This window comes from Aptenodytes patagonicus, chromosome 1 (assembly GCF_965638725.1).
Source record: "Aptenodytes patagonicus chromosome 1, bAptPat1.pri.cur, whole genome shotgun sequence".
In the NCBI taxonomy this organism is placed as follows: Eukaryota; Metazoa; Chordata; class Aves; order Sphenisciformes; family Spheniscidae; genus Aptenodytes; species Aptenodytes patagonicus.
In genome coordinates, this window is record NC_134949.1 from 77,202,454 (window position 1) to 77,230,319 (window position 27,866).

Genomic DNA, 27,866 nt, shown 5'->3' on the forward strand with positions numbered 1-27,866 from the left:
CAGTTATCTCTGCAAATCATTCCAGCTGATGGCTCTCCATTGGGATCAGAAAACTGGCTGCAATTTAACACCTCTCAGCAAACCATGCATGGCTATCCCCTTGATATTGATTTCCAGTATTCGCCTCAGGAGTTTGTGCTGTCTGCCACAGATTCCAGAGGACTGACTGCCTGGGAATCCTTCACCATCGAGCTGCTGAAGCCCACCAATGTACCGTGCCACCTTTACACCATCAGAACAAAAAACAGCTACTACTCTTTCCTGAGAGAGAGGAAAAGGATTAGTTTGTTTCTAGAGAAGCTCTCCCTCTATTTGAACTCCAGCAGTCCCAAAGACATCATGGTGACCGCTCTCAAACCTGGGTCCACAGTAATCTCATGGTATAACAGTTCGCTGTGTACAAGTGCCAACAGATCTTCCAGCTGGTGCGCAAAAGATGAAATCCAGGAAGCACTGGAGAAATTAAGGGTGCCGGATGGGTATGTTAGCCCACACTTTGTCCAAGCAATGTTGCCAGAATACAAAATTGATGTCATTTTCAACATTTCATATAGTGAAGTCTGCTTTCCCACTACAAAGACATTCGATGGGTCTTTCAACAGTACTGTGCCTACACTTCAAGACAAGAATGACTCCACAATGAGGAAGACCCCATCTGCCTTACTAAGCAGTCTTTGTGTCACTGTTGGGATGGTTCTGATAATACTGGTTTACTGGTTTTGCAAGTATCACAGGAAGATTCCTCGATCAGAGTCTGTGACGTTTCAGAGAAACTCCCAGTTAAGCCATGCTGATGTGGAACTGGATGTCCTGAAACCTCGCAAAGCACCTGTACACGAGTGCAGGGCTTCACCTTCACCTCAGTTATGGATACCACCTTCGGTATCACTTACCTCCCAAGAGCAGTATTCTAGGTCAATAAGACTGCCTCACATCATACCATCTTTCCAGCCACCAAAATACCAACTCCCTCCCCGTTATCAAGAGGGTACGACTACCCAGAATGACCAGGGCAATATCCACAGACTTAAGTTCTTTTAAATGATATTAAGAGCAAATCTACAAAAAGACAATTTGTACTAGAATGTACTATCCTTATTACTCAGAAAAAAGTCATAAGCAGTTAGTGATTTTATAATTTTTCAATTTAAAATAGAATATACTTGACCTATGCCTGACAGAGGCAGTAGCAAAACCAGAACCCTGAAACTAAGTACTAGAACAAAATGCCAAGTAAACCAGGTAAAGGAATCTATAGATGAGGTGGGTAGAGTGATACACCTGTAAAAGTCAGAACAAGAAAACATATACCAAGCTGATGCTGGTGGGAATGAAGGGTCACAGCCAGTACTGAGTAAAACTAACGCCATTATGACTCCCTGATTCATAAATACACATTTTACATAAAAGAGGCAGAACTGTCAGAAGGACCATCACAAAACATGATGTTTCCATTGAAATTCAAAGGCGCTACAACCCTTGAGTCTCTATGTCATCTTGGAATTTTAGATTAATATTTAAAAAAAAGTATTCAGTAATTGTCCCTCTCTCATGGGTGAAATTGTCTCTGTCCTCAATCTTTCAAAAGTTTTTTTAGCGTTTCTATTAAATACATTATATGTAGCATTTATAAAGGCAATGGTAGCTGCTTAACATGAAACTCTTCCTGTTAGGTAATTGTCTAATGTACTTTTAAAAATACATTTTAAAGTTACAGGCTTGCTTTCTTACAGTAAAACTGGCTCTCTTGTCTGCTTCCACCCATGACAGTTCAAGGGCCACAGGGAAGAAAATGTGTAAAAATTTCTAAAAACTTTTCAAATATTTTGAAATCCTTTCAGTTTAACAGATTAACATATACAAAATTTAATCCATAACTTAATTATGGATTAAACTAGTTAATCCATAACTTCAAATTTTAATCTGTAAACTATTTGAGAACTGACAAAATCTTCCCTGAACCTGAAAGCACGGTGTGAAATAGGACCAAAGTACCACCAGCACCACCACACAGAAAGGAAAGGAGATACACACAGAATGCCCTTCCCAGAACTGCCACAGGACTTTACTGGAGCAGGTAGGTCACCAAAGAGCCTCAGACCACTGACATTACAACTCTGGAGATACAGTTTCACTAAGCTGTCTATGAACAAGAACTCACAGGGTAACTATCCTGTCATGGTGTGCTCTTGCCGACATGGTATATAGCGGCCACCTATTGTTCTGATGAACTCCAACTGAGCAGAAGGTACGGAAGCCGCCCTGTATACAGGGCAGCCCAACCACCGCAACCACTGCTCTAGCACACTGAGCAGACACTAGAGAGCAGCAAGTTAGCCAAAGAATAGCTTTTGCAGGCTAAAGAACACAGGCACAAGTGTGTACTCTTACCGTAAGGAAACCAGGCAGAACTGGATCTGGTTTGGGAGCAGGCTGCTGACCAGTCCAAAGGGAATCCAGCCCAGGGACAGATCTGGGAATCGTCCACAACCGGGAGATGAGAACAGCTCTCCAGTGGTCCACTTTCATGTTGTAGTGCAGATTAATGTTTGCAAACAACCAGATGCCAGCATGAGATAGCAATGCAGGTCCCCGCAGCCTCTGCTAGCTTGCCTTCTCTCCAAACTTAAGATTGACACCACCCAGCAATCCCAACGACAGTACAGCTCAACCAGTAGTCACGGCATAGAAAGAGAATTTGAACAGCTCACTAGCCACAAGTGTACCAAGAGCTACAGGACCAAAGTATTTGAACAGATTAAATTATATTTGTGTGTACACTGTACATGGACAATCCACCTCTAGTTACAACATATTTGTGGGAACAGATGAACAACATGCACTATTTAGCTGTGCATATGAAAACGTTGCTAACATGCTAACAATGACCTGCTATGCCACCTGGACACTCACAAGTCTACTCACAAGTCTATGGGGCCGGATGGGATCCACCCGAGAGTGCTGAGGGAGCTGGCGGAGGTGCTCGCCAAGCCGCTCTCCATCATTTATCAGCAGTCCTGGTTAACGGGGGAGGTCCCAGATGACTGGAGGCTTGCCAATGTGACGCCCATCCACAAGAAGGGCCGGAAGGAGGATCCGGGGAACTACAGGCCTGTCAGCCTGACCTCGGTGCCGGGGAAGATTATGGAGCGGCTCATCTTGAGGGCGCTCACAAGGCATGAGCGGGACAACCAGGGGATCTGGCCTAGCCAGCACGGGTTCATGAGAGGCAGGTCCTGCTTGACCAACCTGATCTCCTTCTATGACCAGGTGACCCGCCTAGTGGATGAGGGAAAGGGAAAGGCTGTGGATGTGGTCTACCTGGACTTCAGCAAGGCCTTTGACACCGTCTCCCACAGCATTCTCCTAAAGAAGCTGGCGGCTCACGGCTTAGACAGGTGGACTCTGCGCTGGGTCAAAAACTGGCTGGATGGCCGGGCCCAGAGAGTTGTGGTGAATGGAGTTACATCCAGTTGGCGGCCGGTCACGAGCGGTGTTCCCCAGGGCTCAGTACTGGGGCCGGTCTTGTTTAATATCTCTATTGATGATCTGGATGAGGGGATTGAGTGCACCCTCAGTAAGTTTGCAGACGACACCAAGTTGGGTGGGAGTGTTGATCTGCTCGAGGGTAGGAAGGCTCTGCAGAGGGACCTGGACAGGCTGGATCGATGGGCCCAGGCCAACTGTATGAGGTTCAACAAGGACAAGTGCCGGGTCCTGCACTTCGGCCACAACAACCCCATGCAGCGCTACAGGCTTGGGGAAGAGTGGCTGGAAAGCTGCCCAGCAGAGAAGGACCTGGGGGTGTTGGTCGACAGCCGGCTGAACATGAGCCGGCAGTGTGCCCAGGCGGCCAAGAAGGCCAATGGCATCCTGGCCTGTATCAGAAATAGTGTGGCCAGTAGGAGTAGGGAAGTGATCGTGCCCCTGTACTCGGCACTGGTGAGGCCGCACCTCGACTACTGTGTTCAGTTTTGGGCCCCTCACTACAAGAAGGACGTTGAGGTGCTGGAGCGTGTCCAGAGAAGGGCAACGAGGCTGGTGAGAGGTCTGGAGAACAAGTCTTATGAGGAGCGGCTGAGGGAACTGGGACTGTTCAGCCTGGAGAAAAGGAGGCTGAGGGGAGACCTCATCGCTCTCTACAACTACCTGAAAGGAGGTTGTAGCGAGGTGGGTGTTGGTCTCTTCTCCCAAGTAACAAGCGATAGGACGAGAGGAAATGGCCTCAAGTTGCGGCAGGGGAGGTTTAGATTGGATGTAAGGAAAAAATTTCTTTACTGAAAGAGTGGTGAAACATTGGAACAGGCTGCCCAGGGAAGTGGTGGAGTCCCCATCCCTGGAGGTTTTTAAAAGACGTGTAGATGAGGCGCTTAGGGACATGGTTTAGTGGGCATGGTGGTGTTGGGTTGACGGTTGGACTCGATGATCTTAGAGGTCTTTTCCAACCTCAATGATTCTATGATTCTATGATTCTATGTTATGTTCTTTTTTTGGGACAGCAGTTGCTCTGTGAATATGACAGTAGTGACAGGATTTACATCATCTTGCATGAATGAGTAGCACTTGTCTGGGTTTACAGTGTTGAGTAACTTTTTGGATAAATACAAATTCCTCTAGATGACTACTTCAATGCTTTCCAGAAGCCATCCAGCTATAAACCAGCTCTAAAGTTTGATGTAAAAGTCAACAAAGCAGCAGTAATTCGCTGTAGTCTAGACAGAAGATTGGCAAAATATAAATCTAAAGGATTACTGCAGGAAACATCAGCCCTTGCAATATCTCATGTCTCAGTAAGACTCTTCAAGTACTTAGAATACAAGCCCACAGTCAACCACCTTGGAGAATCGGGCCCAGTTCATTTAATCACTTAACAGTCTTACCTGGCAGATGTTCCAAAAGTGGAAAATGTAGTTAGTAAACAAGCTAAACAAATACATGTTTTAATAGCAGGTGCAGAATTTTTCTTTTCCTCTAATAAAGTATTTAATTCCTGTGCATATTTAAGGACTGCAGCTGAATATTAACAGCACATCAGGAGATGCAATACACACAATTCCCCAAGGCACGGGATAAGCTTTTCAGTTATACTTCTCTAGACTAGCAACAAATTGCAGAAAGCTGACATTTACATGCTCCCTAGGTTCCAGACTTTAAAACTCCTTTAGTAAATAAGAGAAATATCCAGACTGATACGCAGTACAATTTCATTAAAAACTCAGAAACTTGTGAGAAACAATAATTCCACGGTAGTTTTCTCCATCAGAACATTTCAGATAGGATATCAAGAGATGTGGTGATGCAGGACATACTATTTTCAATTCAGTAGTGAAAATAAAAGTCTGCAGACTTCAGGACCTCCAAAAATTACACAATGCTCCTGTAAAAGCTACCTAAGTTTTAGAATATGGTAAAAAAATACTATAATGCAAGTACTCTTTAATCACTCTGTAAAAATTGTTCTGAAGTCATTTAACAGAAAACACATCTGCATCACAGTGGCTAAATAATCATCTTAAAACTATACATGGTACTTTAACACAGCTGAAGAAAGGACTCAGCTACCAATGTAAGCAAAGAATACTTGCATGATATTTGTGTTCAGATCTAGTCATCACGAACTATGGTATCTGAAGTTTCAGGTGAAGAAATATGAATATATTTAGTTTCAGAAAAGCTCACAAAGATGTGTCTTAAATCAACTTCAACTATAACATACCAAATCTATGAGACCTTCAATTGCTTACACAAGCTAGAATAAGGCAACGGATGCAGATCAGAGGAAGGCTGATATACTTGGAGAGCTTAGCTATTCATCTTTCCTTAGCCCACTCAAGTTGACCCATTTGGAAGCCAACCCAAAATCTTACAAGGGATTAGATCACAGACACTGGGTGAGAGAGTTTTCCCGTTTGAGAATTCTACTCTCCATTAAGAGAAAAAGAGGCTCTACTCAAAAGAAACTGAAGACAGATCATCTACTTTGTCATTTCACAGACACTAATATTCAGAATAAGTCTCCCCATGACATTCAAAAAGCTTAGACCTAAAACCACAGGTGTCTTAGAGGGCATATTTCATCAAAAAAATAATTTAATGATTAGCAAAAATTTTATTTTACTTTTGCTTACAAAGACTTAACTCCAGCACAACAATCTGAAAGGCTTTGCTTTCTAAAGATCATTTCTAGTCAATTTTTAAAAGTCCTTAAACCAACAATTTTTATCTGTAAAACCACTCACTCTCCCACCCCTTAGTTGAAAACCAAGACTGGCATTTTATCAGCTCAGTGACTACGTACTCAGTGTGCGGTCTTTTCCATAATTCTGGACTCCTGAGGAAGTTTCATATAAATAAAAGTATTCATGAACCAAAATAAACAATATTATCAGTTAATTATCAATTAGTTGAATATTTTTTTAAAACAGTCATCACTGATTTTGAAATATTAAGCAATATTTATGGGAAAGGACTTTAAACTCCGACTAACATTTTTGATTACTTGATTTAGTCCATGGCAGCACAGGTTTTCTTCATCCTAAAAACATGACCGTAAAATACTTCAGGACAGCTATTTGCACACTATTCATTTAATGTGATATGCTGATTTCATATTTCATAGCAAAAATAAGAATAGAAAAATGTAAAAGCCAATCAAAACAGAGCTATACAATTGTACTGAAATGGTACCAATATCAATTCCAGCATTAAATATTTTTGCAATTCGGCCAAGTTTTGTCCAAAGAAACAAAATTAATCATCACTGCCGGCCTGCTTTTCCATTTTCCGTCGTTTCCATTCTGAAATGCAAGACAACAATTGGTAAGGCTCCTTATTGGAAATACAATCAACAGATTAAGAAAAAAAAACAGACTTAAATATTTTTTTAATAAATATTTTTTACATCACTAACCATCCCATCTCTCCCTGCCCCCAACATACACAATCTTATCTCCTCTTAATACTTCTTTAACCAGCAATCAGTACATAAAGGAAGGGTTTCTGCAAAGAAACTTTCCAGCAACAAGTGCAAAAAGCTATCTATCCATTATCAACCTCACCAAAAGACAAAAGCCCATATTCATGTGACTACAGAGAATCTATTTCTAAAATTTGAGCTTTAGCAGTTTGTTTCAAGGTCTTCATTTTCACCCCTCTTACACTGATCATTGACTACCACCACTCTTACTTACTTAAGAGGAGGTTGGTTTGGTTTTTCAGTATTTTTTGGTAGAACATGGACTACTATTCAACTTCGTTACAACACAGCATAAGATTCAACCACTCTATTATCGACAATATTTTTATATTAGCCATTCCTTTGGAAGCTAAAGCAAGCAACAGACTGGCACAAGAAAGCTCAACTTAGCTACCATTTAACCCCCTGAAGTGTAAGAGTTTTCCTGCAAGGGCAATCACTAAGGCACAGGGAAGACCATTCATCAGCGTTCAGCCTTGCTCAGCACAGATGCAAACAACTGAAAAGCAAACACTACCATAATTCTCCAGCAATGCTGAGACAAAGGAATGTATTTATACTCTTCTGAGGATTAAAATGTAAGGAGTCTTTTTAATGCTGTAACTGCAGTATTCCTCCATACTGCATATTGACTACTGCTAAGATATTTGTAGTGATGCATTTACTGATACAAACCCATTTTCTTCTTTCAGATGTTGATATAGCTCAGCTTTATTGTTGACAGAGTTCAAACGACCAATAAATTCCTGGTGTTTCCTAGAGTTGGCAGTATTAATCCTGTTGCTCCATAAGGACAGCAAGGACATTGGCCCTAAAATTGCAAGTAAAAAGAGTCTAAGTGGTTTAATTTCTGAATTCTTAAACATTATATTATTATAAAGGCTTACAAGAAATTACAGACTATGGTAGTACAACATATTAAAACCGCTAATATTAAACAACCTTATAATAGAGGCTAACTAAATCAAAAAAGCAAAGTGATAACAGCTGAGTAGTTGCTTCATGTGAGATTGACTTTGCTTTAAATGCAGAATCTGAACATCAGCTCAGCCATTGCGGCAGATAAGAGCTCACACCAAGGAAGAGAAGCCAGTGAGAACTGCCCATTCCGACAATTATCCTGCTTAGGCATGTTTATATTTATTAGTCAGCAGGAGACAGTGATTTCTGATACCTGTCCTTAAATAGCATTTCTGACATACAGTAGCTCAAATAACACCAGCAGAAATTCGTCCAACCCCCTGTCAACCCAAGTGCCTATCAGCAGACCCACGCAGTGTCTTGGTATCTCTCTTTTTACATGTTGAGGTTAACATTTATCAAGAATTTCTCAACATTGAGTGTTTAATTAAAAATTATCCTCACTTTAACTCCAAGAAGATTCATCTCATTACTTTAGAAAATACAGACTGATACAACTTCTATCTTTAAAAGAAATAATCTGTTGCAATTCTTCCGGTTTACCTTTTGCCTTTTCAACTGTGGGCATTTCATCCATTGTAATAAGAGGTTTTTTGTTGGGTGGCTCAGGAGAATCAGGGGAATCTTTGATAACTTCAGCTTCTGCTAGTTCTTCTTTTTCACGATCCAAAAGACCTTTTAACCTTTTTGAGAGGGAAGGAAAACAGTGAAGCAAAATCTGCTAGAGCAGCACATATGATTCTCGATACCATTTGGTATTCCTCCAAGTTATACGCAACCCATATCATAAGAAAATTTCTTTTGACCCCTTGGAATGGGTGAAAAACAACAGGGAAGACTAGCCAAATAATCCTCTGGATAAAGCCTTAAGTAAAGGTAAGGATCTTAAAATATAATTTAAGTTAGTAGTATTTATATCATAGTTGAGACAGTCGATCATTCTGAATTTTGAAGGAAAGACTAAGTAACAATGAATATACAAAAATACCACGCAATTTCCTATTATCTTTTCTACGTGAATTCAGACCCGTTCTATACCAAATCCCTTTTATCTCAGTCCCCATGTTTGTTCCACATGTGAAAGTAAAAGCAATTGTAGGAATGGATTTGATCATACACAGAAAGGCATGAAAGGTCATCAGCGTGGTGACAGTAATGTAGGTGAAAAGGTCCTCCTATCCTAAATGATCACAGCATGCACAAAACATATGCAAATTAAGCTTACTACCATGAGAGTTTTTTGATCTCTTTAGAATAGTAGTTTGAAAGACAGAAAACAGAAAAGACTGACAGATGCTTACCACTTAGACAAGTTACAATAACAACATGAATCATATACAGACAATCAATCCTGACATTCAACTAAAGAGAAGAGCCATATCAATCTGGATTGTTTATCCACCTGAACACTAAATTATCTACAGCTCAAGAGAAAATAACTGCCTGTCCCGAGTTTTTAGTCATGTTTTATATTTCTATAAAGCAGTTGAACGTCTAATAGGCAGTGTGATTATGATAAAATCCAACAGCAGCAACTCCTCAAGCTGCAAAGCCCTGCTAAGCGGTCAACAACTTGTCCAAGAACCATACTGCTTGTAAAATATGTTAATTTGAAAAGTCTGATAAGCAGGCACCGTAATAAGATGCCCATTTCCCAAGCTCGGTAGTGGTGACTGATCCAAAAAAACCTTGGGATCCACACTCACTGGTAGTAAGCCAAGGTTACAAGCATGAACACATCAAATTGAAACCTGCAACTGTTTCACTGCAATTCCTCTCCCCTTTGAAGTAGCAGGACAAAAATTATTATGCTACAGTTTTATCTCACTTCAGAAAATTTACCTTTCTGATTCTTGCCATGGTTTATCTGATTCATAGTCTTTGCCCAACTTCTCTGACTTATCTTCTTTGTCTTCTCTCTTTCTACCTCGTTTCTTGCGCTCCTCTTCTTCTGGGGGTTTGCTTCTGCAAGCCATCAAACATTCTAAGACTCGCTGGTGTTTATCAGAGTTGTTTATGTGTGCTCGTACAAGGGTCTCCAATTCATTCCACATAATCCGGTACTGTTCGTCTCTAAGCAAGGCCAGAAAAAAGATATTACATACAGGATTACCTAGATCATTAAACCACTGAATAAATTAAGGTTAAAAAACAGACCTTAAGAAACAAAAAAAAAAACCCAAAACCAAAAATAACTCTGAACAGATTCTCTGTCCTCTTGTACTGGAGGTCTATCCACCTGGGATTACTCCATCCTTGAAACTTGAAACCACATTGCATTTAACATTTCCCAATTAACATCCAGAGTTAAGTTTAAATTGAAATAGACTATGTCCACCGAAATAAAATTCTTAACTTCCGCAAGACCTCACTGCCAAAAGGCATTTCTGAATCCTCTCAGGTGTTTGCTAACTATGCAGTGTCAGGATATGCAGAGGGCCACTCAGGTACTGACATGCAAATTACTTACTATTTAATTCTTTAGATAAAAAAATTTTAAAAGAATTGTATCATGCTACTGTAAATAACTTCCAGTCACGTGGGCAAATCTTCTGTAGTTTAATTTCTTTTCAGCCAATTCTTGGAAATACAACGCACATCACAATGACTAAGATATCAGGATATTCTATGCTTGTTTTAAAGGAGTAGCCCGTATTTTAAATAACTGTTTCAACAGGATTTGACTATTCTAATATAACCCAATTCTAAAGCATTGTTCATTTATAATATGCTTAAGTTTTCCTTTCTATTAATTTGAAATTATTCCATTTTCTCTGTCCTAGCTTGTATCAATCTCTTACCTTTCTTGATGACCATCTTTGCTTTCGTATTTTTTAACATACTCGCAATTCTTGGGTAATAAAATGATGTATTTTTTTCCTAACATACAGCAATATCAGTACTGTCATAGCCCCTAAATGATGCAGGCAAAGTATTCACAGCATTTGTTTTGCGTATGTACAGCATTTAGTTTACTACGTATTACCTTTGGCCAAATTTTAAAAATTTGGTATGAAAATAATGTCAATAGAGTATTTCTGGAAAAAGTCCAGCATCAACAAAAAGAGATATGCATGTAACCTTTTTGGACCCTTTCCTCTGGTACCAACTGTTGAAATTGGCAGCGGATCATTTTTCCTCTCCATGTCTACCAAATTGTATATTGTTTTTTGACAATTCAGAACATCCTCATCAGTCATTGCTTCTTTTACAATCACACTGGCTAATGGCACTACCTGTAAGACAAAACAAGAGTCAACAACGCGAAGATCTGTGTATGCCGCAGGAGAGAAACAGGAAGAAAGAAATCAAAGGCAACGGAACCATGGAACAACACACAACAAAAACACTCCCTGTTACCCTCAATTTAGTAATAACTCTGAGCAAGTATAAGCAGATGCACATCGTCTTTACCCAGCAGCACTATAGCTGTCAGATTCAAATATTCCACCTTATTTAGATGGCATTCCAATAACCTACTGGCATTAAATACAGAGTACTTAAGTGAAAATAAAGCTGAAAATAAACTGATTTTGTGGCAAGTGATTTATCATAAAATAGAGTTAATATTTCATCAAGTGGCAAGGTGAAACAATCTAAAACAGAATAAAACGTTACAAACCCCAGGTTACTTACAGCTTGCATGTTGAAGATGGTAGTCTGAGAAATAATCATAGGCCAGTAACGAGTATGTTTCTCTAACTGATCTTTTGCACGTTCCAATGGAATTTCAAGACTTCCATCGATCTTACATCTGGGCTCTAGAAAAGGAGTTAATCGGTTTTCCCTCATAAATTCACCAAAATCCTAATGATAACCAAACAAGATACAATTAGGCATTTCTCTAATAAAGTGACTTTCACTGAACGGGCAAAACAGCATAGTCTTGCTTATCACTAACCGTGTACCATCCCCACCGCTAAATTTGACCCTAACAACCAGAGCCCTGTTTCTAGCTTTCAGATGTACATTACTCAGAGTGAACACAAAAATAGTTGTATAAAAATATGGGTTAAAAACTGATGCAAGGTTTTTGATGAGGAGGCCTTCTGGATCTGCAAGGTATTTCATGTATGGTAAGAGTTTTATTATGTTTTTCTGGAAGCCACTTCTGCTTGTTTACAACAGATACAAAGGATGTGTTGAAAAAAATAAAGCAAAAAACCAAAATGAATGCCAGCGGATTGTCTGCTCCATAGCCAGGATTCAAAGCTGACAACTTCATCTTTTCTATCTACTGTTCAAGCCATTCATGTGCAATCTATCCGTCTGACAATAAGCAGGATATAGTCCTGCATGTATCCAGCCCACAGAAAAAAAACTTGCCAAGAAAAATGTTATTCTAGAATAAGAACAAACTTTAAATACTTCTAGTGCACAAGGAGGCAAGTACTTCCTTGACACGGAAAGGATTCTGTGAAGCAGTCATAACAATAAGCAGATGTACTACTCTGTACTAAATATGTATCAGTAATACAAAGAAGTTTGACCATGCAATCCACTCCAGCTCTCCAGAAAACGTACCAACGTTTCCTTTACACATTGCACTACATCTCTTGTCATCTGAGATAAGCAACAACTTAAGAAAAAAGAAAAAAAACCACAAAAATAAAAGAATCTTACTGTAATCCGGTAGTCAGTGACTCTTCCACCACACCCTTCGCTAATTGATGGGGGATCTTCTAGAATTGATCGCGAGCTGCTTAATACATGCAGAAAAATTTCTCCTCCATGGCTGCTGAGCATGTGACTAATTACTTTAGAGCCAGACTTGCGTGGCTGTTCCAACAAAACAGAACGACCTGTTGGAAATGAGATCAGTTTCATTAGTTACTGCGTGCTGCAATTTTAAGTTAAAAACTATACTCAATACAGGTTTGTACCTAGCCAGTAAGACTCTGAATTCATCAAAGTTGTGTTTTCCCCTAGCTGAATGAGAAACTGCTATCTCCTTTGAGTATTCACTCCATGTCTTTACACGGAACGCAGTGTCACATGCTCGTAAATTTTACACGGAAAGATCAAAAAGCCTCTCTCCTGGACCAACCAATCATTTTCTCTGTAGGACATTATTCTTAGGAAAAATACGTATTTGTAAGACATTAAAACGGTATATTGTGTAAGGGCAGTTTGCCATTCTTAATTATTACAGATTATGTTGTATACTAAACTTATCTGCCCCTACTGCAGAAGCTCTCTCATTAAAAGCAACTTCTAAAAAGTAACAAAATAACCTACTTGAGTATAAAGGTTATCAATTGATACTATTTGTTAATGCATTAATGGATAATGTTTTTCAGAGAAATAAAAACGCTTTTGTCTTATTTCCAGTAAAATATACTAAGCATAAAAGGGTGCATTCTCCAAATAAGGTCATTGTTATGAGGAAGCAAAAATAGAAGATCAGAAGAGAGTGGTTATCTGAAATATGCTATTAATTTTGGTTCTAACCATTTTTATTAATCAAAGTACTTTTTCAGTACAGAATCTTTAGGGAAAAATACATAAAAATATAGCGTTTAATAAAACCACTGCACATTTATTTAGACATTCAAATAACTTGACTGAAGAAAACATCCTATTAAAAGGATGTTTGTAATGCAATTTTGTTTGCAAACTGTAAAAAAAACCCCACATGTAGTCAACATTGACTACCTATTACTTGTTTGGAAGAAACAGCTTTGGCTTACCTTTTTAAGCCTGGCAATGGCTTAAATGGCAACGGCAATCTCTTATAGCAAGATTATTCATGGCAATGGGCAAGATCTTGCAGATAAACAAAAGATAACAATCTAACATACTTTTTGACCGATCCCAGTACACGTGTCTGCTTCAATTGACCAACATACTTAGTTGGTCATAACCCAGTTAAGAGCTTTTTGAGGCTGCCCAACATCTGCTAAAAATCAGGCATGTATGTAAGTTGCTAGTATTTTCCCATAGTCAAAGTAAGCATTGTGATCGAGTGCACTATCACCTACTGAACACAGTGTTTCCTACTAAGTAGCATAAAGTGAAAAGTATTCTACATTTGGATTCAGAAAAGAACTACCAGAATTCAATACTTGCTCCTTCTTTACATCTTTCCTCCCATCTTCAAGTTTCAAAACACATTCCATTTGCCTTTGAGTACATTTAACAACTTTCTTCTCTTATTTCTACGACATGTTAATATAAACTTGACATTTTTACAGTATATAGACATTTACTGCTGTACAAACCAAAATGTGGTAAGTGCTCTATTCACAATATTAACAACTAAACCAGTAAATAACAGTAAATAATTAGCCAAGGACACAAATTTACCATTAAGGAGAAAGTTAGTAAGGCATGAAGAAGGTCTGCTATTTACATCTACTGGTGAAATTCTGTACGCTCCAGTGCAATAGTGTAATTCTGAAAAATAAATGAGTAGAAAAGTTGAGAGGTAGTTCCACATACAGAAAAAACATCCCACAAAATAAAAGAAAGGAAGAGGAAGAGGCTATTCCCCAATCAGCAGAACTAAAAAGACTAGCTGTCTCTCGATCTAATAATCTGCTCCTTTCACCAGCTCCTCACAATCGTTCCAGTACCCTAACTCTGAGAACCTAATACATTCCCAAGCCCTATTTTCAGCAGGACCTCCAGTTCTTTATCTCCTGAACTATTTCACTGTAGAGTCAGCCTTCTCTTATTTCTCTTATCTATATTTTTGACCTGCTGGCTCAAAGAGTCAACATACCTTGCCAATAGTCTACAGGGTGCATGAGCTGAACGGCCAGGTGGTTCCTATGTTACCCCAAATCTTCCCTGTTTTTCTCTCCTTTACTCAGATTCAGGTAGAGATCTCTCTCCCTTACTCAGATTTGAAAGTTAATATAGAGCAACTAGTCTACTGATAGTATCATTGCATACACTTAATTACCTTACAAAGCTTTTAACTTAGCACACTAAGTGCTAAAGATAGTACTTTGATATCCCGCCCCAAACAAGAATTAAAACTGAAAAAGATTCAATGTCTCAAAGCTGCTATGTTAAAAAACCACCACTGTGGAACTGACAGGTATACTTGGCCCTGTGGGACGGGCAAATAATTACTGAACATTGTCATCAAGGAAAAACTTCATGATACTTAAAAAGAGACTGAAAAAAGCCACCAAAAAACATTACTACCCCTCTCACCTCTTACACAAACCACTGATTAGCTAAGATCAGAGGAGCATCATACAACCATTAGTAAAGCAGGGTGCAGTCAGCAGCAAGGTTTATAGAGCAAAAGGTAAAACCAGCATTAACAAGAGGCAAATTACCTCCTTGTTCAGATTCTTAGCAGTGTACGGAGAGAACAGTGTTCAACACAAGTTAGAATATCAGTTTTGGAAGACACCATGTTACCTACCCACACTATTTGTTCGAGGAGTACACCATTTTAATGTTACAGTTTCTTTAAATGTGCCTTCTCTGCTGTTGCCACCTATATGATTATCACCTGCAACATAGTCAGAAAAAGTGTGTGATCAGCCATATTTTCTTTATTACATCAAAAAACTCTGAACTTCTAAGGTACAAAATATTTATAACGTGAGCATATAGAAAATGTAATCTAATTTTAAAAGGTTAGATATCTAACTTAAGCAAAAAAGAGTTATTAGCAGTGGCAGTTTAAAATCAGCAGCCATTGCATATATTTTAAAAACCAATTCAGCAAACAAAATACTGCAGCTCTAGAGTATGTTCCATAGGTTTGATTCAACATTTAGAAAATTATAGATATGTTTGTTTTATCTATAACAGGCAATTTTTTTCTTCTAAAACGCCTAGGACTTTAAGACAGTATCTTTTTAAATTTTCCACACAGAAATCAGAACACTTAACAAACATTAGAGCTGATCATTTCTTGTACATATTATATCCCAAAGCCAAGACTGAAACTGATCTAAAGGCACATGAGGCAAGTTAGGCTTTTTGGGGAAAGAAGTATTTGGTCTCATCATCCGGTATCTTTGCTATGTCGGATTCAATCTGAACATCTCTCAACATGTTTTACTGGCCGTAGATGTTTTATCATTAAAATACTTTCATACAACATCTCACTGATAACTGGTCTGGCAAAAACCACCTGAAGGCCTTAAAACAGACATTATCAATACTCCTTAATACATTAAACTACTTTTCTACGGGTGAGTTTTGAGGTTCTTCATGACCTTTGACTCACGTTATCTCAGGAAAGAATTAACTGAGTTTTGCACGAAGTTTCAGAATTACAGTAGCACAGTCACTTAATATGCTCGAATCCACAATAATTGGGAGGAATGAGACACATACATCAACATGCAACTTTGTATGTAATATGTTAGGGTTTAGCCTAATCTCTCATGTAAGAAGTTTTATTTCATATCAAAGACATTTACTCAAAAGATTTGTTTGATCATGCAGGTCACTTGCAAAAGTTGATTTTTTTTCAGTTAAATTAACTGAGATCATTTTAGAAAGTCTCAGAATATCTAAAGGCCAAACTTATTTAATCTAAAAATTCTCTAGCAACATTTCACAGAAATAAGATCAATGTAACTGAATTCCTACTTTCCTAGCACCAGAGCTACTACAGCTGAAAGATTTATTTAAAAACAAAAGAAACCAAAATTTACAGGATCTGAGAACAGACTTTTTCCTCTCAAAGTTCTGATGGAAAAAATTTGAAGAGGAATTGCAGTCGGAGTTTGCTTTTGGCTTTCACTAGCAGACTTATTCCTTGAGCCAATAGGTATTAGAAAACTCTTTCTGAGCCCTTACAATGAAGTTTTATGCTTTCAGTATGGTAACACAAGTTCAGGTGAGTCTGAATTCATTACTGTAACATCCTATTCTTTGTCCTCAATCTTTAATCATACACTCCACTAAAATATGGAGCACAGTACTTGTAGATGATAATGAGGAGTCATCTCCTTTTCCTCAGAGTAACAGTAATCCCCTTGAGAAAAAGCACAAGCTCCCTAAAATGGCTACTTACGGACCGTATGATTTCAAACTTCAGAAAAGTATCCACTCTTTATTAAACAACTCTGACATAACTCATTTGTTAAATTCTTCACTTCTTAGAAATTAAACCACAATCAACTCTCTAATATGCTTTAAAACTATATAATAGAGTTTCGGATAGTAAAACAAATACCTACCAGCCTATATCTAAGTACACGTATTCTACACACACAGTAAATCAGACCAAGCTTTTAATGGTACTGAATCATATAACAGAAGTTACAATCAATGCAGTAAGAGAAAACAAAGCATACACAAGCCTTGGAAAGCTTCAAATGAGATGACAGCACTGAAAAGGCATACAGTCTAAGTATTCCATAACACACTGGCACAGGCTGAGGGTTTTTTCACTGCTTGGCTTTGCTTTTAATTCTACTAATACAGAATTTTTAGCCTGACTTATTAAGAAAATTTTACATCAAGCACTGTTTCCTGAACAAAATAGTTTTGCATAAGGCTTACCGTTGTGTTTTTCTAACCTCAGTTATTAAAAATTCACCTCAGAGGAATACTAGGTAATAATTCCAAATTTACAAAAAGGATACTAGGTATTTCAAATACAACAAGAAAGCTCAAAAGCCCAATAACTATTGTCTTTTCCAAAGCAATTACTGTCATAAACAGGCCTATGGGATGTAAGTGATGTCAACTATTATTACTTAACAGACAGATTAAAAGTTCAATTGTGCAAGGAATAATTTTCCACAAATACCCACAAGAGGTACTTTCTTTGTAAAATCACTGCACATCTGGGGTCTCATCTCACACAAATATCCTGAACATATGTGAAACCTTGTCTGATGAATTCGACCTGGTTTTTTTCATTGTTATATCCTTATTACTATATTAAAATATGCCAGTAATGAGTAAAACAATGCCAACATTACAAATCAAGTTCTTGGGTTGTAAGGAATAACTGAAAATCATGCCTGAAATTTACATCAATTTGAAGCTCACAATCTTTCTTTGTGAATACTTCCAGCAGGCTGATCAAAAGCCACTTTTAGAGGACTACTTCTACTTACCACTCTTCAAAAAGTCAACATGTGCCTCTTTGTGATGAAGAAGCTCCACATCATAGTTGGCTGATGTGTTAGCATGTTGCTCTTCCTTTAAAAGAGAAGGTAGAAAGAATAAATATAATTATTTTAGCTAGACATCACTGTTTTCATAAGTGAATGATTCTACGTTTACCTTTCACTCCAGAAGAAAACAAAAAGTCTCCAAAGTGCATCAGACAACAACAGGATTGCAATGTTGAGGAAACTGTTTGCTCTTTGACCTGTTTAAAGACGCAGCCACCTGCTTTTCCTCTTTTTTTCCTTTTTTGAAACCCTATGGTTTTCTCTTTATACAAATGTCATGACAGGGTGCATAGTGTAAGATATAAGTAAAAAATAGGCTTAACTACTTTTGTTTAAATTAGTGAAGTTAAGGAAGCCTACAACATATTGAATACCACCAGCAGTTACAACTTACTGAGCAGCAAGAAATGGGCACTACATTTTACTTTTCATAACTAAAAATCTCAAGAATCCAAACCAAAAAACACACTTCAAAGTTACATATCTGTGCAAGGAAATGATAGTAAGAAGTGTACTTGCAGTTGCAATTCTATAATTTAAAAAAATAGATGTTTGTAAACAGGACACCGCATCTTTAAACAGCTGCAGAGGACTAGCAAAAACAGAACAGTAACCTTGGTAATTTATTCCAAGTTAAAAAAAAAAAGGAAAAAACCACAGAGAACCCAACATAGTCTATTACTACAGGGACAAAGGCAGAAGGGAGAGGCATACCAGCAGCACACAGGTCAGAAAGTTACAGACAAGGTATTTGCAAACTTAAGTCACATTTATGCCATGACCCATGTCAAAGTTTCATTAAAGCTGTGAAAATAATTTTTAATTTCATGTTTTAACTTATAAAATCCATACAATATTGCTAGTTTTCAAAGATGCAAGTAACTATTGACAATATTAGACCTTGATGAATTTTTTAAATCAGGAAAGTTTATCTGCCCCTGCCCTTTTTGTTTGTTTGAATACTGACACTTCTGTTTCAATTGTCTCTTGCTGCCTGATCAGAAAATTACTGTAAACTTAATACTTGAAATTCTTAGTTGCACTGATTTTCCTCCTAGTAGTGATAAAAAAAAATATTAAAAATAGGGAGATAAACAACTTTGAACAGAAGATGTTTAATTTAATATCTTTCTTAACTAGATATATTCCGTCCCCCCATTTCTGGTTTATGGATCTTCAAACTGGAAAACCTACTGGAAAACCTTTAGTTAAAAATCAGCTATTAGTTACAAACACCTTTATGTTGGGTGGGCATGATAATGAAACAGAGGAAAAAGAGACTCACTATGCCACTATAATGCACAAGGGTCAAGAATATCTAAACACAGCTAGAAAAAGACAAAAGAATCACAGACAAAGTAATCTGAGGTAAACAAGATTGTATTAATATAAAATAATATAAACAGAACTGAAATAACACTTGTATTGCTACATCAAAAATTGAGATTCAGCAATACAACATTTTGTTCTGTGATCCTTCTTTATTTTTTTTTCCCCCTTTATTTTTACTAACCTGGTCACAGACATTGAATGTGGGCTAATAAAAAAACAAAACAGAAAATATGATATGGAGAGAAAAATCAATGTAAAAATTCAATTAAAATAAACATTAAAAGTTTTCAAACAAATTTAGAAGTGATGCAGCTAGTTAACACAAAGCTATAGACACAATATTACCTTCATAGGAATGTTAGTTATTGTGGTTGAAGCCAGATCAAAGTGCTGTTGTACTAAAACATTCAGTTTTGTAGCCAGATGCCGTCCCGCACGGACACTGTGCACTTCACTGGTTAAAACAGGTGAAAGCTAAAATAAATTGACATGGAGTATATAGTATTAATGGATTAGGCTGTAGTACCACGTAACAGTATTATTCATCTGAAACTCTAAAATAAGCACATTTATACTGCTAAATTCGACTGGGGGAAAAACTACCACCCAAAAAACCCACACGATGGAAAACTAAGAAGGAAGAAGCAAAAATTATTTCTCATTCAGAAGTTTGCAGGTTATGTCAGTTGTTATAGTTGCAGTTGCTACAAATTGTCAAAAAAATTAGAAGTCTGCTAAAAAACTTGAGTCATTAATTTTTAATAGGAAGAATTAGTATCACAACATGGGGAAGAAATCCTCTTAATAGCAGCTCTGGGCCTAGTTTTTTGCTCTTTTACCTGCTGAGTAACAGGAACAAAGTAATTTTTATATACCTACCTGTAAATGCATCATATATACACAAGGGAAACAAACACAAGCCATAAGATGCATTTGATTTTTCCCTAGCCAACAAGGACACTGGTTTTAGGCTTTTGAAAAAAAAAAACCAACACAAAAAACCCAGTGCTAAAGATGACTGTCTTATAGAGGAAAGGAGTAGTCAATTTATTCTCTTCTGTTCACATTTTATTTTTTTAGCACAACTACAAAAGTGTTTTGTAGAAAAGAATCTCGGGAAGGTAGCTATTATAGTCCTTTTTATTTATGAAATAATATGCAGGACTAAATGCCTTTCATATTAAGAATAAGACTTTCTTGTGTCTTTTCTCTTTCTTACAGACAGCACATTAAAATACTGAGCAGAGCAGACTGATGAAGAGCAGAATGTATTACAAAACATTTTGTACGTACTTGGTTTCAAACAACCACCACTAAGCATACAAGTCCACAGAGCACATGTGCTTTTGTTATTGAACAACTGAGATGTCAATATATAGAATAATTTCCTACTTGCGTCCTTCCACCTCTTCGTAAAAGAATCTTTAAAAGTACCTGTAGGGTACTTAAGTATTTGATGAACTTCAAGCATATTCTACATTCCTACAACATATTACCCTTCCACTTGGAAGCAGATATGCTTTCCAATGCTTTTCATTAAAAAGGCATCCTGTTTGCTAACACTGGAACAACAGCATTTATACACAAAAGCTCATTTTGGTTTCATGAGAAAACCATTCAACCAAAAGGCTAAAAATGGCTAACATGTTAGTCTGGATAACATGCAACACGCAGTGCTGAACAATATCCACATCATTCAGTAACAGATATTTGGGAAAACGGGGCTTCTGCTAGCTAGCGGCTTATGCTTGAATAGGAGGAAAGTTACTCAACTAACCTATTCAACACACCAAGTAGTTGATGGTTTTCCACTAGGTTCCTAAATGTGCATTTCTGTCTCAAAAAAACCCATCAAACCCAAGACTATCATTCCAAGGCATTAACAGGCTTACTTCACCAAAAAAAAAAAGAATCATGAATTATTAATGCAAGAAATTTAAGTAATGAAATGAAAAAAGGGGATACCATATATGCACAAAGACTACAAAACAAGAAAACAAAGCATACACTTTAGATGGCAATATGCAGGCTGCCAACTTTTCAAAGAATTATCACCTGTACTTTTTCCTACACCTTACCAGACATGGTTCTTAATCCTTGGATAAGTTTTCTCATTTTAAGCTCCTTACCTCTTTTTTAGGACGATCTGAGACAAGGCTGTCTTCACCAACTGGGTAAGTATGGATTAAGACCAATTCACATTTCTGAATCTGCATTAGACTTAAAAATAAAAACATTCTGTTTAGCCTATAGTGTGGCAGACTATCTCCTAGAAATGAGATACATTCTCCCACGATTCATCTGATTTCTAGAACACAGAATCATAAAGATGTATTACAACATACTGTTTCTGAAAGCATTCTGTAGAAACTAGGTTACATTAATAATTTTCAAAAGCACATACTTCAAAATAGTTTTTATCAGAATAAAAAAATAAAAAGTATAACATTTCTAGCTCTTCAGATGCTATAGCACTGTGTTTCTTTTTGGACATATCAATGGAATAGATCCCTAACTGATGTAATCTGTTCAGCTTCATTCAACTGAAAATTGACACTACAGAGGATTTGTGTCTCCATGCATGCACGCAAGTATTACCAAGGGGATTCCAGTGAACATGAAAATAACTACCCAGATAGCATGCTTATCTCCTAATGCGGCTGAAAACTTGGAGAGATCAAGACATTGTTCCACATCTCTACCTACAGGAGTGAGACCACTTTTCTGTCTTTACAGCGGACTTCGAACCCGATTCCCTGGGGCAGTATCCTTTATACATACATGAAACTGCAATCGCAGCAGGTAAATATAGGAGATTCCTGCTTCTGCTATTTAAGTGCCTAAGGAGCAACCAAGAATAGGATCTCAACCTACTATACACTTTACAAGGCAACACACAGTCCCTGGGCCAAACAGTTCACTGTTTAATTAGACAAAACATATGGCAGAAAAATGACTTCTCAGAGGAGATGCAACCTGTATTTCAAGAGATTCCTTTATCTCAAGGGAAGTGTCAGGCAACGCAATAATTTAGAAATTTAAAACTAGTTTCAAAGAAGTTAGCTAATTTAGTTGAAGAAAGACGAACGTAAAATTAATGCAGTGTTACCAAGAAAAAATGCATCAGATGCATTACTGATTACAATATACAGTATATAACAAGGCACAGTTACGCGTCTCATTTTGGAGCAAGATGTAGAAGGTAACAACCTAAAGAAATAATGTCCTATGAGGATAAAGGATGATACTGAAAAGCTAACAATTATACACCAGCTCTAAGTCAACAATATCATGATTTAGCACCTTGCATTTCACAGAAGCATTCATTCCAACAGTTCATTAGAATAAGTTTTAAGTGAAAAAATACATCCATATTTCACAGAGGATATAACAGGCACGCGCAGAATTAAGAGAAACTACGTTTGTAAAAAGCATACTCACTGATCTGAATTAGCGGCAAGCTTGTTATGCTCATGAATGGTTTCCTGAACACAATCCTCAAGCATCCGAACATGACTGTCACTAGAAAGAAATTTTAAATTTTTTTTAATGCAGGATAATCAATCCTCCCGTTCAAAGCAACATGCCACTAAATGCTCTCCCATTTCAAGTGGGAAATTTTTGGTTTGCTACTGTAACAGACCTCCATAAATGAAACCTTTAATAAGGCAAGAAATGATCTAACAAAGAACCCCAAAAAGCTAGCTCCTTAGGCCACTGATTGATGACAATCAATGAAAGACTTCTAAAAATGTATGAAATAACTTTTTTTTCCAAATGGTAGAAGCACATTATCATACATACCTTTTCGCATTAGTAATACAGATTATTCTTCCTCTGTTTCCAACACGTTCTGCATTCTCCATGAGCATGGTTCGAGCCTCATGCTGGTATTCTGTTATTTTGCAGAGTGCTTCAACTGCTGCAACCAGACCATGAAGTATGCTGCAGCACTCTGGATCTGCCCTAGGATTAGGTGGCCCAACAGCCGCTAATGCTGCCATCAACTAGTTAAAAAGAAAGAAAGACATTATTATTGAAAATTACTTTCCGGCCATTTGTTAAAATGATCAGTTAAGAGAAACGTCATCATTATAACTTATTTTACATGCAAATTAATATTGCTGGGAGAAAACCAAACAGAGCAATTAAAGACCATTATATGTCGCTAGCCTTCCAGAAAACATTTGGCCCTAAATTATCCTTTGCAATTCATTTATTAATTGTTACTAAGCCTTGAGAATATAATATTCTCATTTATTACAGAAAAATACCTGGCTATAATAACAAGTTATATCCAATACCTGAAAGAAATTCTAACATTACCAGTTGCCATCTGCTTTCATTTTCTGAGAATTTGGAAATTCAGTTCCTCCCCAAAGTAAATTTTTCAGAGGATGAGCCCATTCAGTATGAAACAAAACGAGAGCAAAGAATATTTACAATTTATTTTTTTTACATGGTTTATTTGCCTATAGTGCAAATGTAAAAAAAAAACAAAACCAAATTTAAAATTCAAGAAGTATCACCAAATTACAGAAGAAATACACAGGTAATTTCTTCATAACATTTATTTTAATATATAGCTCTATACTCAAAGCTACTGGGTTCTTTTTAAATTATGTAAAGCTACCTATAGAATAGTCCAGCCTCACAGGCTATTTCTTAAAATTCTGTTACGCAATAATTTCAGACCAGATCCACCAACATTTTAACCAAAGTTTTTTCATATCGAACATGGTAAGAAGCTGCTATTTATTCCGCAATTAAACTAGACTTACAAAAGAACAGTTACAAAGCATACCTCCTGCAAGTTCTGATCTTCTTGAGTCCAAGAATTCAAGACATGAGCCCCAGAATCACTCACAATGAAATTCACCTAAAAGGATCAAAAAAGCACATGTAAATGTAAGATAACAGCCATTATGGCTACTTCCCCAAATCCAAACAAACATGAATTACACGTCTTTCTTCTGATACTCTGCAGTTATGTGCAATAACAAGCCAAACTAAAAATAAGACAAAAACAATACAAAAAGCATCCACTTCTGCTATATTCAGTTACCCCTTTAGCGACATTATGATTAACAACTTCTTACTCTATTTGTATTTTTAAGCCACTAAATCAATCTCTACACCAAATTAGCATTGCAGGATATTATGAAGTATTTTAATAATTAGGTAATATTTTCAGTAGAATAGCTACAAAATAAAGTAAATTCTTATACTATAATGTTGCAAATCATTCTCCAAAGACTGTCACAGTAGGCCACTGGGGTAAATATCTAGCAAAATTTAATAAACATCACATAGCAAAATATGTTCTAAAGGCAACAAAAAAGTCAAGAGGAAGCACACTTTCCAACTCAATTTCAGTTTCTCATACCACACACTCCAGTTCAGCCAACTGATTCAAATCCATTAAGCATACACTTGATATAATCCCATAACGGGACTTGACTGTATATTAAATGCTCTGGAGTTTAAATTAATCATTCGTTGTCTGAGAACCAGGACATGCAATCCATCAATGCAGCGCGGCTGACGTGCATCAAATCACTGAACTACTGAAGGTATTTGTTAGTGCCCTGCCTCTGCCTCAGCTGCTCTCTGACACAGCCAGTATTCCACCATCACTACTTTGTACCAATACCACTGTCACAAGGTTAACTTTTTTTTTAAAAATTGCACAATGGTTTACTCAATAATGAGAAAAGATCTAAAAAACCAGGGATTAGTTACCTTACTTTATGATACAATGTTACAGAACCCACCATTCTGTTTATTTTTTCTAAACAAGGCACTGTGTGCAGGGAAGCTCTCCCACTTTTTCAAACTGGTAGCTTCAGGGCAATCCTACCTCTTCCTAAAGCCCAGAATTCCTTCAAAGTTGATAGCAAAAACCTTATGAAGTGCTACCAAGTGTGTTTAGAAACAAAACTCAATTTGAAGCAATACCTCACTCAAGCTTTTGTAGACTTACAGCTCAGGAGAAGACAATAATAAATCTGTAAGTTACCTTAAAGCACCTCTCCTCACGTTTTGCACTGAGTTAAAGTGACAATGAAAGGTCCCAAAAATAAATATGTAAAGGGATTCATATACTACTCAAACCAATTTAAATAGCTATAAAGCATATCAACAGCACAAAGAAATTTTTATATAATAAATTATACTTGATCTTTTAATCTAACCAACAGCTAATGATATTAAAAGACTTCATTAAAATGGGAAAATATCCCTTATACTATCAAGTATCATATGCAGTATGGCTAGAAGAACTTACCAGTTTCTTGAAAGGGAAAATATCATACATTATTCTACAGTACTCCATGGACGATTCCACTGAACAGGTCCATAGTGATTTTGATATGGGTGCTAGAGGTATAATTCCTTGGGTCCGATTCTTTACTAACATATCGAATTCAACATGCTGTCTGCAGGATTCTGCCATATATGGGCAGTGATCCACAACGAAAACAGTTTTATGAGACTCAGAAAAGATTTTCATTTTCTTCCTAAAAGAAACAGATATTAAAATCAGAAAGAAATTGTACAAGGCAAAAAAATCACAAGATCACTGTGCAATTTATATAGTATAAAATTATCTTACTAGAATATGCAAGTTTTAAAGAGGCTACCTCTTACAGTATTTAGATTACATATTGCATACATTAGCTCCTACAAAACTGTTAAGCTTTTAAAAAACTACAAAAATTCCCACTAGTCCATATATTTAGTATACTAGACTTCTAATCAGAAGAAACTGTTTTTTGTCAGGAGGAAAAAATATAGAAAATGTGAAAGTATACTGTTGAAAAGGCAACAACGATGCACAGTATTACCCTCCCCACTTTTCTAATTAGAAGAAACTTTTAAGAAAAAAAGTACAGAAACTGCTTCCTATTTAAAGCTTATTTCTTAAAATAAGGAACATGGAAAAAAAAAATTATGACTAGGCTATACAGACCTTGAAGTAGCACAAACATCAGACTTTTAAGTAGATTTTCAGCCTTCACTTTGCTAGGTACATCTTTCTTTTTTCAAGTGAGTATTTGCATCTGTACTTTGATCTTTCACTGACAGACATATCAAGTCTGAAACCATAACGTAAATGTTTCTTATCCAACAAGACTCATAGGAGCACCCCTTGTATTCTTCCCAACTATGGAGCCTGAGAACTCTGCAACGAAGTGTGGTGCATTTTCCTGTTTCACATCGATAGACTGGGTTTCCCTCTCCTATAGCATCACTGAAAGAAATACTTTTGGAGCAACTATAACATCAGATCCTCGTGTTAGGGTGGACATCATAACTTGGAGACCCAAACTACACATGAAAATTAATCTTAGACTAGCGCTACTTAGACCACTGATCTTTGACCAAACACTCCTCATCAAACTTATCCAACTTCTAGATCTTTCCATAACGTTTCTAGTATAAAAATCTATTTCGTCCACGCAAATACTGCTGACTTACAGAACACACAAAACCAAAAAATATATATGAGCTCATTTAAGAAACTAAAGTGTTGAAATACTGAGGACGTACACAAGTCAGGCTGCGGGCAGCCCCCGGCTCTGGGGGGCGCGTTTCGCACCCGTCCTCAGCAACAGCTGCAGCTGCCGGGGCACGGCACACCCCTTTCGGCAGAAGCCAAGGCCGGCCCGGCCCCAGAACTTGCATCCTACCTTTAGGCTGGCAGAGCACCCGAGGGGCCGGGGAAGCCGCGCTGGCTCCTCGAGGGCAGGCAGGGAGGGAGGGAGGCAGGCGGGAGGGACGCACGGCCGCAGGCCACCGGCGGGGTCCGGAGGAGGCGAGGTCGGTGCTCGCCCGCCCGCAGGCCAGGGGCAGGGAAGTGTTTCTTACCTGGGCCGGCTCCTCCTCTGATGCAGAAGTCCCGCTCCCGCTCCGCGCCGCGCCCGGGCCCGGCCGCGGGCTCGCTCCGAGGAGGAGGGATGAGGCCCGCGGGGCGCCCTAGACGGGGTCGGGCGCGGGCGCCTCCGGCCGGGCGACCTCCATGCCCCTCCGACCGCTTCCTCCGCCGCCGGCTCCGCGGCGAGCGCGGGGCCCAGCTCCTGCCTCCGCGCCCGGCGCCCGCGGGGGTGGGAGAAGCGGCCGAAGCCCCCCCCGCTCCGCCCACCCCTGAGGCCGCGAGACCCCCGCGCGGCCACTTACGCCGCTGGCACGACGGCTCCCCCAGCGCTGGCGGGGGGAGCGCCTCTCCCCTCCCTCCTCCCCTCGCGGCTCCCCGGCCGCGGCGGCGCCAGCCACCCGGGCCCCGGCGGCTGGCCGGCCTCACTCGCCCCCCATGCCCGCCCCGGCCCCGCCGCTCGGCCCTCCGCCTGGGCGCGGGCCGCCCCGCCCTGCCGCCAGACACTTCCCGCACGGCGCGGAGGAGGAGGAGCCCCCGGCCGACGATCTCGCGAGACGCTGGGGAGCCCCCGAGGGGGGCGGGCGGCGGAGGGGTCGGCCGTTTTGCGTGGGAGGTAGCCAATAGGCAGGCGAGGAGAAGCGACGGGAGCCGGAGA

General features: G+C 38.5%; 1 protein-coding gene across 2 annotated transcripts; it reads right to left on the reverse strand.

Moving 5' to 3' along the window:
- Positions 1–6,089: 6,089 nt before the first annotated feature.
- Positions 6,090–27,419, reverse strand: INTS13 (integrator complex subunit 13). 2 transcript variants are annotated; one of them, XM_076343396.1, is made up of 18 exons: positions 27,205–27,419; positions 25,622–25,853; positions 24,140–24,214; positions 23,140–23,342; positions 22,777–22,857; positions 21,465–21,555; positions 19,681–19,809; positions 19,517–19,540; positions 17,944–18,028; positions 15,279–15,368; positions 14,204–14,293; positions 12,521–12,699; positions 11,534–11,704; positions 10,979–11,133; positions 9,740–9,970; positions 8,441–8,580; positions 7,652–7,787; positions 6,090–6,797 (listed from the first exon to the last, which is right to left on the reverse strand). In XM_076343396.1, the coding sequence occupies exons 2-18, from the start codon at positions 25,844–25,846 to the stop codon at positions 6,758–6,760; spliced, it is 2,145 nt and encodes a 714-aa protein (XP_076199511.1). In that variant the 5' UTR covers positions 25,847–25,853; positions 27,205–27,419; the 3' UTR covers positions 6,090–6,757. The 2 variants fall into 2 exon arrangements, with proteins under 2 accessions (XP_076199511.1, XP_076199520.1); XM_076343405.1 differs by lacking the exon at positions 19,517–19,540 and having other exon boundaries at positions 27,205–27,418.
- Between the last annotated feature and the right edge of the window lie 447 nt (positions 27,420–27,866).

What these genes read in the sequence shown, in the direction of transcription:
- INTS13 (XM_076343396.1), bottom strand. Translation starts at nt 25,846, where the DNA reads ATGAAAATCTTTTCTGAGTCTCATAAAACTGTTTTCGTTGTGGATCAC. An exon ending in AAGATCAGAACTTGCAGGAG is followed by an intron (nt 23,343 to 24,139) that starts GTATGCTTTGTA and finishes CTTTTTAACTAG; the next exon opens with TTGATGGCAGCATTAGCGGC. An exon ending in CCATCTTCAACATGCAAGCT is followed by an intron (nt 11,134 to 11,533) that starts GTAAGTAACCTG and finishes TTTGTCTTACAG; the next exon opens with GTAGTGCCATTAGCCAGTGT.